The sequence below is a fragment of the Camarhynchus parvulus genome, chromosome Z (assembly GCF_901933205.1).
Source record: "Camarhynchus parvulus chromosome Z, STF_HiC, whole genome shotgun sequence".
Lineage (NCBI taxonomy): Eukaryota > Metazoa > Chordata > Aves > Passeriformes > Thraupidae > Camarhynchus > Camarhynchus parvulus.
The window spans coordinates 4,295,456-4,310,848 of record NC_044601.1 but is presented as its reverse complement, the minus strand read 5'-3'; the positions used below and the strand labels follow the sequence as shown (position 1 = coordinate 4,310,848).

The 15,393-nt window shown below is 41.4% G+C and overlaps 1 protein-coding gene across 3 annotated transcripts in view; it reads left to right on the top strand.

Moving 5' to 3' along the window:
* MARCHF3 (membrane associated ring-CH-type finger 3) overlaps positions 1 to 10,807 on the top strand; it is a 57,710-nt gene extending 46,903 nt beyond the window's left edge. For 2 of the 3 annotated variants that reach the window (XM_030968739.1, XM_030968738.1), the window contains exons 5-6: positions 4,511 to 4,720; positions 9,757 to 10,807. In XM_030968739.1, the coding sequence (XP_030824599.1) occupies positions 4,511 to 4,720; positions 9,757 to 9,915 (369 nt within the window). In that variant the 3' untranslated portion in view covers positions 9,916 to 10,807. Of the gene's footprint in view, positions 1 to 4,510; positions 4,721 to 4,895; positions 5,054 to 9,756 lie in introns of those variants that run through there. The other variant, XM_030968740.1, reaches the window with a different exon arrangement.
* Positions 10,808 to 15,393: the final 4,586 nt, after the last annotated feature.

The window sequence follows — 15,393 nt, the reverse complement described above, 5'->3', positions numbered from 1 at the left end:
TGTTCTGGTCCTTGGCTGCTGCTTGCTCCAATGATTTCCTCCTCCAATTCCAACCCTGCTTTGTGAAGTGACTGCAGCAAATCTTTCTGTGTGTGGGGTGGTGGAGCCCCAGGTGTGTTCACAGCGTTTTGTCAAGTCAGATGCAGTACAACAAAAATCTCTTTCTGTATGTAAGCAACCTCCTTCTCAGAACTCTGTCAGCTTTTAAGGGTTTTAGCCTAAGCTGCTCTTCCTGGGAGGCTGCTGTAGAGCAGGATACTCTGAAGGATGAGGATGCTTTTTTTGATTCTTATCCTAAATTTATTTGGGGACAACAGTTATCCATCTATTCTTAGGCCAACCTTGTCCCTCACCTTAAGCAGCACTTTAACTTCACTGATGGCCCCCTTCAGTTCTCCCTTCTGGCTTTCCCCAAGATGCATTTAGAGAGTAACTTTGTTGAGATGAATGTTAACCCCCATCTCTCTGAGGTTCTGGAGTCTCAAAGAGTTTCTTGGCTTGTCTCAGTCACAAGACAAGATTGGGTTTTGCATCAGGCACTCTGCTTTAAGTTCTTGAAATAATTTTTCCTGCCATAGCTGAAGTCATTTCATGTGTTGTTACTCCAGCTCCAGTTACCAGTGGATCAGGAGCAGGGAACAATGATCACTTTAAGATTTCTCTTCACAAAAATCCAGGCAGGCCAGCATTTTACTTCAAACACGACCCTTTTTCTACCTCCTTTTTTTTTTTTCCTTCCCCTGCTCCCCTAAATGGAAATTATCACTCTGAGAGTCTGGATTTATTGCAGAAATAATTGGGCACGTTGACACATTTTAATAAGACAGATTTCAGGGTGTCACAGTGCAGATCTGACAGCTTCATCTGGCCTTACATCTCGTTCTTGGCCAGCAGGGTAGTCCATACCATACTGCCACAGTAATTAATCAGCTCAGGGCTTTGTTAGGATCCCTGTGTGGGTATGAGTTTCACAAAAGGATCTGCTGACTTGGCTTTTTAGCTATAAAGTAGCTTGACAGTGCCCATTCCATTCCAAAAACAAATGACTGAGACCTAGAAACAGAAGCAGATTTAGAAGCAGGTGTGCACTGCTTCAGGAGAAAAATAAGTGCTGTGACTGAAATCTGTACAACCACTGAAATTGCTTAATCTGTGCTTTTGACTTGTACTTCAGAGCTAGCTAACAAAATCCTTCCGGCTTTTTGAGGTTAGACTGTAGAATTGTGATGGCTTTATTTATTATTTAATACTACTCTTGCCTGTCACAACCTCATCTAATATTTGAATTGCTTGGGTTTGACTCTTTGTTCGTGTGCCACAGGGCATTGGGAGCAGGCAGCCATCAGCCTGTGAAGCAGCTCCACACCTTTTTAATCTGCTCAAACTTTCAGTCAGGTTTGATGGCACAGTGAGAAATGCTGTCTTAATTCAGGTGCACTGCACTGTGTGTAGTGACAGTCACAGGGTGGGGATAACAGCACATACCTTGACATTTGTGCTCCCTCCCTGCATTCCTGATGTTCTTCCTCCTTGCTCTGAACTGGGAACTATTTCTTGCACTATCTGAGCTGCACGGGTGTCAAAACTTTGAAGTCTGTCCTGGGAAAGTGGTGAACATCTGCAGTTCCTGTAGAGGTCGAGGAGAAGTGTACGATTGACCACCATTTCTCTTCCAGGTCACCTTTCAAACAAGTGCTTTTCACAAACCCTTTTTTTTTTTTTTTTTTTTGCCGTCTTTCTTTAAAACCTTTAAAAGCACAATCTCTGTTATCAAGTGTTTTCAGCTCCTCTTGGTTTTTTGGTGGTTTCAGGGACTCCTGGAAATTGCAGGGACTACAGGAAATGGAAAACAAGGGGAAGGCTGCAGTCTTTTCAGAAGCAACCAGATATAACCTGGAGCTGTTGTGCATAAACCCTTGGGGCTGTTTTTAAATAAATGGATTGAAAACTCCTAGGAAAGTAGTGAGAGAATTTTACTCACTTTTTAGCATTCCCTTTAAAGCTACAGTAAAAGAAAAATATGTTCAAATATGAATATGTGTCCCCTTATTTTGCACAAGCTCTGCTGAAAAAAACTCTGCTTGCAGCTTTTTGCTGTTCTCCCCCTCATATTGATGGGATGGAGGGTGAGGAAATGGCTGTGTTGGGGCTTAGCTGCTTCTTGGGGTAAACTGACCACAGTTGGTTACCATCTTTCCTGGTTAGGGAGAGGGAAAAAACCAGTTTTGAGCCTCCCTCTTTAATTGGCATCTTCCCTTACAACTTCTTGCTTACAGTAATATGTAGCTGGTTTAAAGTGCTTTGCACTTCCTTAGCATTTCAGAAGTGTTCAAGCAAGTTAAAAGCCTACATCCTGAAAAAAAAAAAGTTTATTAACATATTTTTTGTGTTGTAAATTCCTGAGTTGTACATGAGACAGGATTTCTACTGCCAATGTGTAACACACTTGCAGAATTAAGAGGACCAAAGTGTTTAGGGGTGCATGAGCCTCATCTGGTTCTACTGGCCCCAAAAACTCATAAAATGATGCTGCAGAACAGGTTTGACCAAACCCTACAGCCCACATTGGCAAAAAGTACAGGGCTGGGTAGTTTTCCTGTTCAAATATTGACTTGTGTGATGAGGTTTGGCTTGGTTTACTTTATTTTTTTTTAATTAAAAAACCTCAATGTGCTGTTGTAGGAACTTCTTTCACCTCTGCTATCTCAAATCCTGTTTATAGAAATGTGGGTGTGTGGGTTTGATAGCTGTTCAACCCTAACCTTTGCTTCAGCAGCTGACTTTCAGGCACTCTGTTTCTCAAGATTAATACCCTCTTAATAAAAATAACCTTGTGTGCATTGAACTCTGCTCAAACGTGGGGGTATCTGAAAACAAGTTGAAAATGGCTCTGCAAATGTTATTAGCAGAATGCTAAAAAAGAAATCCCTAAAATAGCATGGAAAATGTTAAAATATTTTCTGCACGTTTACATATTAAGAAGGGAGTTTTTCAAAGAAGCCAGTGGGCAAAAAGTAGGGGCAGCACTACATAAAACATTTCTCAAGGCAGCCTTTACCATAGCTGAATAAATGTCATGGTGGGTACAGATAAAGGTGGACACCAGCAAGAGGCAAGGGGGAGAAATTCAGATCTCTTGTGTTGCCTAAAAAACAAAGGAAAACCTTAATATTAAGAGTGGTAAGGTAAAAAACAGTTCTTTAATTAAAGCTTTCAGGTGCACAAAGTGTAGGTATGCAAGTGAGTGATATGGGATTTCTACAATTTAAAAAATTAATTAGTATTAATTATAATAATGTTGATTAATTAGTATATTTAGCAGGTACATGCAGTAAGGGACTTGTTTCCCCAGGGTCTGTCCCTTGGAGTTGGTCCAGGATGTTGTTTGCCCTACATTTTGTTATGCTTCTCAAATTCTGGTGAAAAACAAGGTTTCCTGGTTAGAAGTCCTCTTCTTGAGAGTGAGGCTAAACAGAATTCCAAGAACCTGTTAGAAAGGGTTGGCTTCTTATTCTGAAATGTGAGAGAGGGCAGAAAAAGTGTCAGTGACGGAGAAAGACGAGAAAGAGTGATTTGGTGATCAGAATCTGATTTATTGTGGGATACAAACACTTATATACTATTTTAAGGAGGCTAGTAATGATTGGGTCAAAAATCACATTAAAAAACTTACGCATTTTAAACATGTCTTGCTTGCAGAAGTTTGGTATAATTTTCTTTTTCTGGTAAACCCATCTGATTGAATCCTCTTGCAATCCTCAAAGTTCTGTTTGCTTTTGCCAAAGCATGATGTTATCAAATCTCTTATGTTAACCAGGTCCAAAGTCCATCATCTGTCTATGTCCCTCAACATCTCCCCCTTCCTTTTCAACCAAAACCACTCCTTTAATTGCCTTATTCATTAATGTATGCACAGATTGAAAGGTATAATGATTAATACAATTATCACATACATACCTATCCTGAAAAGAATCTTTTAGTTAAAAACTCCAGCCACTGAAAGGCTCAGGCTAGATCTTTATAAACTAAAAACATTCCTGATGGCAGGATTACTGGATTTTGAAAGGCTGCCAGAAGTGTAATTGTACCAAAAGGTTTGATTCTTTTACACAGGGTGATAGGGAGAAAGTTTTAAAAAGTTAAAAAGTTTTAGACTGATTTCTTCCACTGTATATAAAATTAACATAAAAATCCAATTCCAGAGAACGCAGGAACTCCAGTTCTTGGGGTTCCAAGGGTGGTTCAGGAGGGCAAGGGATCAAATTTGATGCAATTTGATTTGCTTTCTAAATTCTTAGTATATATATCAGTGTGAAGTTCTGGAGGAGCTATAGAAAAGTACTATAGAGCTATACATTAAAAACCTACAGATCCATGAGAGGCATCCCAGGGGAACAACAAAAGCCACGTCCGCGTTCAGTCCTACAAGGGGTGGGTTTGTGCTTTGAGCTGGGGGTAAAAAAATCCTCCCTGTGCTGACACCTGCCTTGGCTGTGTTGTGCCTGTGCAGTGGCTGAGGAACCCAGGCCCCCAGCACGAGAAGAGGACTCTCTTTGGGGACATGGTGTGCTTCTTGTTCATCACCCCGCTGGCCACCGTCTCCGGCTGGCTGTGCCTGCGAGGAGCTGTGGACCACCTGCACTTTAGCAGTAGGCTGGAAGCTGTTGGCCTCATTGCACTCACTGTGGCACTCTTCACTATTTACCTCTTTTGGACCCTGGTAAGTGTCAGGGGTTTTGTGTAAATCACAGGGGGAAAGGGAAAGGGCAGAAACGGGAAAATGAATCGCACAGAGCGCTCTAGGTGATGGCACAGAGCTTTGCTTCTGTTTGCCTCCTGTGCTGGTGAGGGCAGAGTGCACCTGCAAGAAACCTCTTATTTCCACACCATTCAAGCTCCCTGGGACACCAGAAAGGCAGTTTGCTCCGGGGTAAGGATTCCCAAATCCCAAACACCAGTGGGGACAGCAGGAGGGAGGCAGGGAAGCAGCACGGGGGAGTTCAAGACAGATGCTGCAGTGCTGGGACCCTGGATGCTGAGAATTTTGGACTTTCTGTGCTGACAGGCACTGACCCCCAGGAGCACACCGCGTTTGACCTGAGACCATGGAAAAGGCTTCCAAAATGGAATGATAGAACTGGGATTATGTGTGTATAATATGAATAAAAGTGTGTAATATCTCATAGCAGAAAACGTAAAGTTTTAGAATATAGTAATATATATATAAAACCAGATAGAGATTTTAGGGTGAAGACTTGTCCTTCCTCTTCACCTTCTTCTTCATGAGTTCAGGTAGTATTGTGTAATTAGATAAAAAAGTCCACATTGCGGGCCACAAGTAGTTAGCTATTAAGTTAAAAGTAAAAATAATATAAATGTCATTTCATAATTAGAGAGTTTATCCTTAAAAAAACCTTGTAAAGAGAGAGATACAGCTCCACTTTTAGTTTGTTAGAGTGAAGTACTGTAGAACTCTCAATTTGTGGAACTGTAATATAGAAAAAAACTAATAAACATCTGAGTCTGAACAAAAAATACTGTGTGGCACATTTAATGCCAACCTTAACATTAAAACCCCAAAGAATCCACACTACAGGAGGGAGTTTCACCAAATGTGATGTGCAAAGGGTGAAGACACAGCACACATACACACAAAAAAAGATTTAGGTGAACAACTTGGCTGCCACAGAGGATTCAGATTTTATTCTAATGCACCGTCTTGCCAATTTTACAATTCAAAAGTATTGGATGTGGGGGAAGTCAGAACGCACACGTGCCCAGGTCTGTAAAAACAGAGCTGCTTTTCCAGTGCAGGTTAAATTGCATCCTGCACCCCAGCACGAGTCACTCTCATGGCAATCCATCCTGAGAGCCACTTGTGCTCTCAAGTTGTTGAATTGAGATAATTTAGTGGCCCCAGTGCACTGGCAGCCAGCTGGCCCAGCAGAAATGAGAGGAACACAGGGGACAGCCGCCAAAATGGGTGTTCATCAAGCCATGGTGTAGCAGCTCACTGAGAAGCCCAGTGTAATGCTGTATTTGACATTTCACACCTCTTTTTGTGCCGTGGGAAGAGCAGGGTGGGTGCAGAGGGGTAGCACTCACAGCAATGCACTCAGATGGTGCCAGGCTGTGCTGCTGGGGCAGGAAAAGCCCAACCTGCCCATGTGTGTGTCCTGTTTGAGGGCAAATTTGGGAGAGAACCCCTCAAAGGGCCTCCTCTAGGAAAGCAGAATCACAGTGGCCTGTCTCCCAGCCGAGCCAGGAGAAAACACCCCCTTGGAGAAAAGTAAAAAAAACTATTTATTAAGCAATAAAAGTTAAACAATATTAAACAATAAAACTTCTTGATGCTTCAAAAGAGAGACAAACTCACAAAGTGCCCTCCCCGGGCTGCAGCTCAGCTCACGCAGTCTCTGATCAGTCCCTGTGGTGCTGGAAATGTCACAGGCCGGGCCCGGCCCGGTGGGCCACAGGTGTGAGCTGCCAATGGTCTTCTAGTGTTCAGTCTGGAGAAGGTCTGAACAGGTCCAGAGAAAGGGGGAAAACCCACAGTCCAGGGAACTTCTTTGCCTCAGCTAGCTAAAACTAACTAAAAGCAAAGGAGAGCTCTGTCCCGCTGTCTGTCCATCCACAGACAGCACAGTCCAGGAGCAGGAATGTGGAGGAGTGAGTGCAGTGCCTGAAAAGAAACTCCGTGCTTCTTCTCTCCGTCCCTTCACTCTTGGAACAAGTCTTAAAGGTGCAAAACTTGTTATTCAGCATAAACAAAATGAGACAACTGGCGATAAAAGCATCATATAGTCAAGCCAGGACTCTGTGGCATGGCCACATCCCACAGGGCCAGCACACAGCTCTGCCCCCTCTGGTTATGGCCACACTCTATCCCAGACCCCTTCAAGAAGATTTGGGCCTGTGTAAGCTGCTGAGGAGGTGGCACTTTTAAAAAAAACTGCATTGGTGGAGTGAGAAACTCCCCCTTGTGCTGAGCCCTGAGGAAAAGGGGGTGTGAGGAGAGCACAAAAACCCCCATACTTCCTCACGAGTATCTCCAAGAAAGCTGTGAAAGGGAAATCTCATCTGCACATTTGTGAACCCTGAGGGATGCAGGCAGGAGGAAAAGCTCAGAGTTTTGCCTCAGCCTCGTGCAGTTCATCTTTTTTGTTGTTTTCTGCTTTTCTGTGAGGCAGCAGCAGTCTCCTGAGACAGGCCATGTACTCCAGCAGTGAGGCCACACTTGTTTTTCCTGCTGTGCTGGGTGTCGATGTGCCTGGCAGGTATGCTAGCAAATATTGTTCAAATTTGCTTTGTGTGTGGCTGTCTTGGAAACCAAAATGCTGAACAATTTACCTAACATACTTAATTCACCATCACCAAATTGCTGGAAGGGGTAAAAGGCATTTTTTTCAGGTGGATTTAATTAGCCATGACACAATCTTGTTTATTAAGACTACTGCAGCATCCCAACTTTGGTGCTTATCCCTGGGTGTTGCATTTACAGAGTAAGAGGCAAAAATCCCTTATATTCACTTTATAAATTTTACCCCTTCCAAAGCACACAGGGAAATGTGCTATTGGCTCTTGGAGAACATGCTAGTGGTAATGAACCTTATATAAATGCATACCTTGGTTGATTTAATCAAAATTCAGTATCTTTGATGCTCGCTCAGTTGTGGACAGCTGTAATTCCATTTTAAATTGTCATTTGGGGCAGTAGGAGATGGATGGGCTAGGGGAGCACTGTGTTCACTCGAGAAGGGCAAGGCAGGAAGGTCTTTAGGGGAGTGAATCACCAAATGATTGAAGCTGGGAGGCAAAATAACCCTCCTTTCAGTGAGGAAGGAAAGCCCCAGCCTGGGTTTGCCTCGGGGAGGGCTCCAGACTCCCCTTGTGTGCAGGAAGGAATGGTCCCACACACACAGAAGTGTAAATTTCATTGAATTCTTCAGCAGCACATGCCTTGTCATTTTCAGGAGTGGGAGAATCCTGTTACATAGCTATGGCTGTGCAGGGAATAGGTTCAGAGCTGCAGGGTAAATGACACACAGGATGACACAATATTCCTTTAGGTCCTGGGGAAATGAAGAGAACTGAAACTTTGCTTTAATTCCAGTAAATCAGCCTTCCTTCTCTGGAGGCAAAGGCTGGCATACAGATTATTTACACACCACAGTTATCCCAGTGAGCAGTGAGCAGCAGGGATGTTATTTTTAGCATCCCAGAAGCTGTTTTATCCCTCCCTCTAAAACAGACAAGTTATCCATAAAACACTGTTGCTTTTTACTCTGTATTTTTAACACACACATGCACACCAAAAAAGGCACTTGGTCCTCACAAGAAGAAAGCTCCAGACACAAAAAGGGGATTGTTACTTAAACTAAGAATTTAAATTTAAATTTAAATCTAAATCTAAAAACTAATTTAATTTAAATATAAATTTTAGTTTTAATTTTAAAACTTTGCTTTCGCTTGTATAACATACAGACCTAGTTTAACACTGCAGCTATTAGTCAAAGAACCTCATGTTGTGCTGCTTGAAAACCCAACCTGAACTCCAGCTCACTTTCCTGAACCTGTCACTGAATTTTACCGGGCATTCCTTTGCAGGTGTTCGGGTGTTTTCACCCTTCTCACTACTCCAAGTGATTTCTGCTCCTCCTGCGGTGTCTTTTGAGAAGAGATTTCTCATATTCCTTCACACACACTGCTCCACAGAAACAGAAGATGCAGGATGCTTTCCTTCAGGGAAAGGAGGTTGAAAGTTGGGGGGATCAATCTGAAGAGATGTCTTTGCAAAAAAAACTGCTCAGTAAACCAAAGCTTTATAGGTTTTCCTCAGACAGCTGTGAAAAGGTCTAATTAAAAAAAGAAAAAGAAAAAAAGAAGTATTTTTTAGCCCTTGTAGGACATCATTGAAAGGTACATTTCTTTAGTTAGAAGGTACATTTCTTTAGTTCTTTTTGCGGTATGGAAAGGTTACAGTGCATAGGTCAACTCCTGCCCACAGCTCAAGAAGAAAACAATCATCACTTGACACATTTCTCTCAAAATTTACAGTTTGTTCTTTTTGTTTTGGTTTGGTTTGGTTTTTGGTTTTGTTTTTTGGTTTTTGGGGGTTTTTTTGTGTGTGTGGTTTTTTTTATAACTGCACATACACATCCTCTTACACAGCTTCAACTCCCACAATGCTTGGCTGCCACTAAAACAAGTTGTAAACCATTTTTTAAAAACATGAGGCCGAGCTGTCTTGCATCTCCACAGCAATCACATTTCCACATAAAGGTTGAAACACCTGATAACAACAACAACAACAACAACAAAATTCCAGAGACAATTTAAATTGAGACACACACGTTGCCAGCTCATTGACTCTGTGCAAGCCCAACTTTGAGGCATTCAGCGGTAAAATATTACAAGGTAGAACATACCTGTGTTCGTCTGCCTGCAAACATTCTTTGTCAATTTAACAACCTGAAGCAAGAGAAGATATCCCCAATTCTTATTCCATCAGTGCCAACATCTCTTGGGAAAGGCAGAGGCAGGATGTCTGATTTTTCAGGCTGTGAAAAAAGGGGAATGACAGGTAAAACAGTCACAGGCTGTTTTTCTCATGTGCTTTGGTAGCTTGGGGCATGGTGGGTCTCTCTTTTCACCAGTTCTCACCCATTTTGTCCCACTGGGAGGCCTTTGGAGCCCCAGCTGGGCCCTTGCAGGGTGCCAGTCACTGAAGGCAGCTCGTGTCCCTTGTGTCCCCAGGTGTCCTTCAGGTACCACTGCCGGCTGTACCACGAGTGGCGTCGGAACAATCAGCGGGTGATGCTCCTCATCCCAAAATCTGCCAACGTCCCCTCCACCCAGCAGTCCCTGCTGGGCCTGCAGCCCCTCAAAAGGAGCTCCAAGGAGACAATCGTGTGATTTGGGGTGCAGCTGCACACTACAGGAGGTTTGTTTTTCCTCAGACCCATCGGGGTCGGGCACCCAGCACCCAGGAATGTGCAATTTGGATTTACAGACTGAGTGCAGAGGGATAAACCACAGTCAGAATTCTAAGTCATGGATGCTGCAATCATCCTGTGGCATTTGCTAAGCTGCCAAACGTGTTCAGTGAGCAGGGACCCTATGGATTCTGCAAATATGTTAATTGTTGCGTCATCGAGTGATGCAAACTTTTTTTATTGTTTAAAGTATTAAACTATGGTAATTAACAATGCAAAACAGGTTTTAAAAGTGCTTTGTTTTTATGATTTCTCGCTCCTGCAGTACTGTTTCTTTAGGCAGCTGGACAGTAACCAGTATTTATTTCTGCTTCCTAAAGCGCAGCAATGGCATTTCCTCATTTGATTTTATCTCCAGGTCCATTATACCAATGTTTTGATTATTAAAATCTGTGTGCAACGAGCTCTACAAATTGGCACATTATTTAAATGCTACAAAGTGATTGGAAAATTGTATTACCCGTTTCCTATTTGGCAGGGAAGGTCTGACAGGAAGATTCTTCAGTTATGACTCTAGCATGCGCAAGAGAAAAATTACACAAATTGCAATAATCTTCCTGTCAAAAATATTATAGTACATAGCACTCAGGAAAAAAAAAAGATATTCTACTTTTCCATGAAGAAGCACCACCATATTCTTCAGTGAAGTGCACATTCTGCTGGTGTGAATTCAAACTTAGCGAACATATCCTGCATTTATACCAGGCTGAATTTAACTCTACAGCTTACTTTTGTGTAGGGAAAGCTCTGCATACATAATGAATGAGATCATCAGATAAGTTTTAGGAAGCAGGCACTCATCTTGCATGAAGAACAGCATTATTTTAAAGCAGCAGAAACTCCAGCTTGACAGGTAGGATTTTGCAGAGTGTATGCAAACCCTGACCTCTCATGGTAGCACTGAGACAAAAAAAAATTAAAAATATTTAATACACAGTTTTCTGTGGTGACCAAGTTGAATTTGGAGTGTAAAATCAGACCTTATTCCTGGGTGACTTTATCTGCTTCCCCTTGGTTTTATGCCTAATTCATTCAGCAATCCTTCACTCCCAGAAGAGACACACTTATTTTAAATAACTACACAAAATCTCATTGCCAAATGCTGCTAGGATTAGAAATTGATACAGAGCCCCTCTGAACAGATGAATTTCTTAGAATTGTGCACGGATGGCAGTACCACCATGTGCTTTGTTTTCCAAAAACTGCAGGAACTGAAAATCAAAAGGAGGACATAGCAGGAAGGCTAATAATTTGTTATTCATAAAGTTCAAGGTATTATGGGTATTTACCATCAGACAAGAAGTTACTTGATGTTTTGTGTGTGCTCTGTGGGGGTGAAAAAGCTTAGTACACAAAGCCAAATCTGTTAAATTTCTTTATTCTCTCTGTGGACCAGTCTAGCTGTGAGCATGTTATTTAACAATGTTCTTTGTGACTGTCAGTCATGGGGATAGGAGAATCATGGGGATATAAAGCAATAACAGCCTCATTCCAACAGAAAGGCACTTACACAACGAGTCAAGATGTGTAGGAAAGCCATGAACCTGCAGATCTGTACTCATCTGTCTGACAAGGCTGGGGCTGCTCATGTTTGGCTGTGAATAAATGCTTCTCTTCCTGTGAAAACTAAACAAGGCTCTGAAGATAAGGATATCACAGTCTCTGTGATAACCTAAAACCTGTAGTGCTTTATTTTATTCTTTTTTAATACCTCTTCCCAATGGCAAAAATTATTTGGAATGAAGACTGAACACTAATGCAGAATTCCAGATTTTAAATAAATATCTGCTGGCCAGGGGCAAAGAAATAAAGCAAATCTAGCTGGGTCAGGATGCTGTCAGTGTTTTGATGCCTACAACACACACTTTAGGTAAGTTTTGTTCAGAACTTTATTACTGCTCTCGAATTCTTTGAAAGAATTGTTATTCTTAATGAGTGCTATTCTTCGCTTTGCCTCATGAAACCAAAAATCAGGGTGGATAGGGAATTAAGTGGCAAATCATTCAGGGAAACTTCTATTCAAGTGAAGCTGCAAGGTCCATGCACAGAGATCAGCACAGTGGGTTGGGCCAGCTCATCTGTGTGATTTCAATTTTTTTTTTAATTAGTTTTTTGGTTTTGGTTTTTTGTTTGGATTTTTTTTTTTGGTGTAAAAACACCTTTACTTACCTGAAGAAGGCATATTGAAGCAGACAGAGAGGAAAAATTAACCCAGTTTCTGTGCTTGATGCAGCAGCACAGCAGAACTGCCTGGTGAAGTCACAGTAGTGTCCCATGGATTTTCTTGAGGCAAAAAAAAGTGGCAGGAAAAATCCAGTCAGACACTTAACATTGCATTAAACCCATGGGGAAAAGCACTCTTCCTTGTTTTTCCTAAAACATAAGAGCTGGGAGGTGAGAGATTCTACTTCTTAATCTCACTTCTGCTCTAGAGATTTACAGACAGAAGGATCTCCCAGATGGGAACTGATTTTTCTTCCACGAGTTGATGCTGTAGATGTCACACCAAGCCCAAATTTCCATAAAAAACTAGACTATTACAGCAGATTACTAAAAAGAGATTATTACAGAATATTTTCTACAATAGCAGCAACACCCATTTCTGTCTTGATAGAAGTGAAAGACAAAATTAACCACAGCAGAAGCCACAGCCAGCAAATCTCCTGGCAGTACAATGACACCTGTGTTATGCCCTCCTTAGAAAACAAAATTAATTAAAGAACATAATTAAAGACAGGATGAGTGACCACCTGTTTATATTTTAAAAATGTCATTCAACTTCTCTCTTAGCAACTTTATGCTTTCTTCTCATGCAGCTGGACCTTGTCATTTACATTCCTTTTCCAGATAAGAAGTTACATGGAAGGAACAGTATTCAACAGTATTTGAGCCAATATTTTCAGTTGCAAATGATAAAAGCAGCCTGCTCTGATTCAGTGTGATGAATGCAATGTACAATGAGGAAGTTTTACTTTTTAAATATCGTTTTTTCCCTGCAGGACTTGCCTATCACATTACATAAAGATTGAGAATTACCCCAGCTCTCTGTTCAGCTGGAAGGAAGTCACAACAGAAGCAGTTGCTAAAGATACTTCAGTTTTTGGTGTTGTTTGGGGTTTTCTTTTTCGTTACTCAACTGAACAGTTCTGCCAGACTGAGACCTCAAAATGTCATTTACATTTCACTTATTTAAACCAGCTTTGCACCAGTACAAAGTCACACAGGGCAAAGTGACAACTCTGCAAAAAGGAACCCAGAGCCAATAAATGCAACTGGCCTTTGATGCAATGGGTACCACCAGAAAGAGGTTTGAGAACAGATACTGGGATAGACTCAGGCACTAAGAGAGCTAAAGAAGCTCTCCCTTTGAAACAAACAAAAAAAAAAAAACCCTGTTAATAATTAAACATTTTTATTTGCTACCTTTTGTGAGATGGCGCTTCATTTAATACAGAACTGGTTAATTAAAGAAGCATTTTCCTTGCAAGCAGAACTGTGCCCTGCCTCTTTACTGCCAGTTATAGGGAATTCAAAAGCATCTTTAAAACTACAATGCCAACTCATAGAACCACACAATTTTTAAGGTTGGAAAAGATGATGCATTAAGCCCAACCACTGATCCAGCATCACCATGCTGACCACAAACCATGTCCCCAGGTGCCACATCCACAGGTTTCGTTGAACACTCACAGGGATGATGATTCCACCACTTCCCTAGGCAGCCCATTCCACCCCTTCAGTGAAGAAACTTTTCCTAATATCCTGTTTGAACCTTGCCTGGAGCTCCAGGGGATTGTTGTGACCCAAGGGCAGGACCCAGCATTTCCCCTGGCTGTCCCTCATCCCATGGATCCAGCCTGTCCAGAGCCCTCTGCAGAGCCCTCCTGCCCTCCAGCAGATGCAATTTAGTGTTATCCAGAACTCCAGTTTAGTGTTATCTCCAAATTTACTTAGGGAACACTCCAGATCAATGAAGATAAACAATAACCAGAGCTCGTCCCAACACTGATGGTGACACCACACTGATCCACTGTGTTACTCCACATTTCAAACTTAGTTTCATGAGTATTTCCAAATGAAACAGCTTTTTTAAAAATCAAGGGTTACATCTTAAAGCAGGTTATATGTCTTAACCTGCTTTCAGGTATTACATCTTTTGCTGACAGCCTCTCCTCCACATTTACTTGTGGCAAGGCTACAAAACACTTGTCCTCCCTTTGGTGTTGAGAGGTTACAAAACCAAAAGGAATTTTCTTTAATCTAAGTGTACCAAATACTTTCCCAATAAAACTTGTCAAAATAGAGGACAAATGTTGATATCCTATGTACACAATGCCCTCAGGAGCAACAACAAAACACACCACCCTCAAAAACAAGATGCTGCAGCTGCAGGGGAAATCAATGTCACAGTTTAACTCCATAGCTTCTATTATTATGCAGAAAGTAAGACTTGCTTGCCAAAAAGAATATTTTTTTGTTCTGAAAGTGCAGAACAGCTATGAAACCTCACATCCAAGAGTTAATTTTTAATCGTAGAAAAATTCTATCAGTCAATCATCTTAAGCTGTAATGTGCCTTATTGATGCCCCAAATGCAGCTTTTCTTTGGGGTTAATCACAGTGTTTTTATCACACAGGAATTCTGTATTTATGCAAACCTGCTAAAAAGAAACCAGGAGATCAGCAAAAGGCTCTGAGCAATAAATGCACACCAAGCAAAACCTGAGATAAAATAGCAAACTTCTGCCATAATCCTGTGATGGAGCTAGTTGAGTATTATAAATAATTAACTGTCCCAGCCTTTCCTTGATGTCCAGGAAAGGCTGAATAAGCATTCACATCCATCACATTCAGCCTCCACTCCCTTTCTAAAAACCACCAGCTATTACCACTTGTCCTCTTTGGGACAGGGTCTTTAAGAGCTTTTATTCTCCATCAACTACTTGATTTCTTTGCCTAGAGAAAAATCCTTCATAGTTTTCACGTGGCCATTCCTGTACAAGCAGCAGCATTTAACTTGAAGTACAGATACAGCTTACAGTGCAATATGAATATGAAATGCAGTGTTTCAGAGATAAAACCCATCCTTTTCAATCCAGAAACCCCCAAATTAGTACCAAAATGATACACTGATAAGATAAATTTTCATGGAAAAAATTTAAACTAAGACCAGCATTTAAAATTGCATAATTTATAGAAGGAAATGAATAATTAGCATCTGTTGAACAGAATTTACTCACTAATTCCTCTGTCCATATTTTGCTGTCTGCTTGGACATATGTGATGTAAAATCATGAACGAGGAAATACAAAGCAAAAACCAATTTTTAGCACAAAACTGCTGTCAACAGCACCATAAACTAATTTGCACCAGTTTTGACTACACTGGGGCTTTTATAA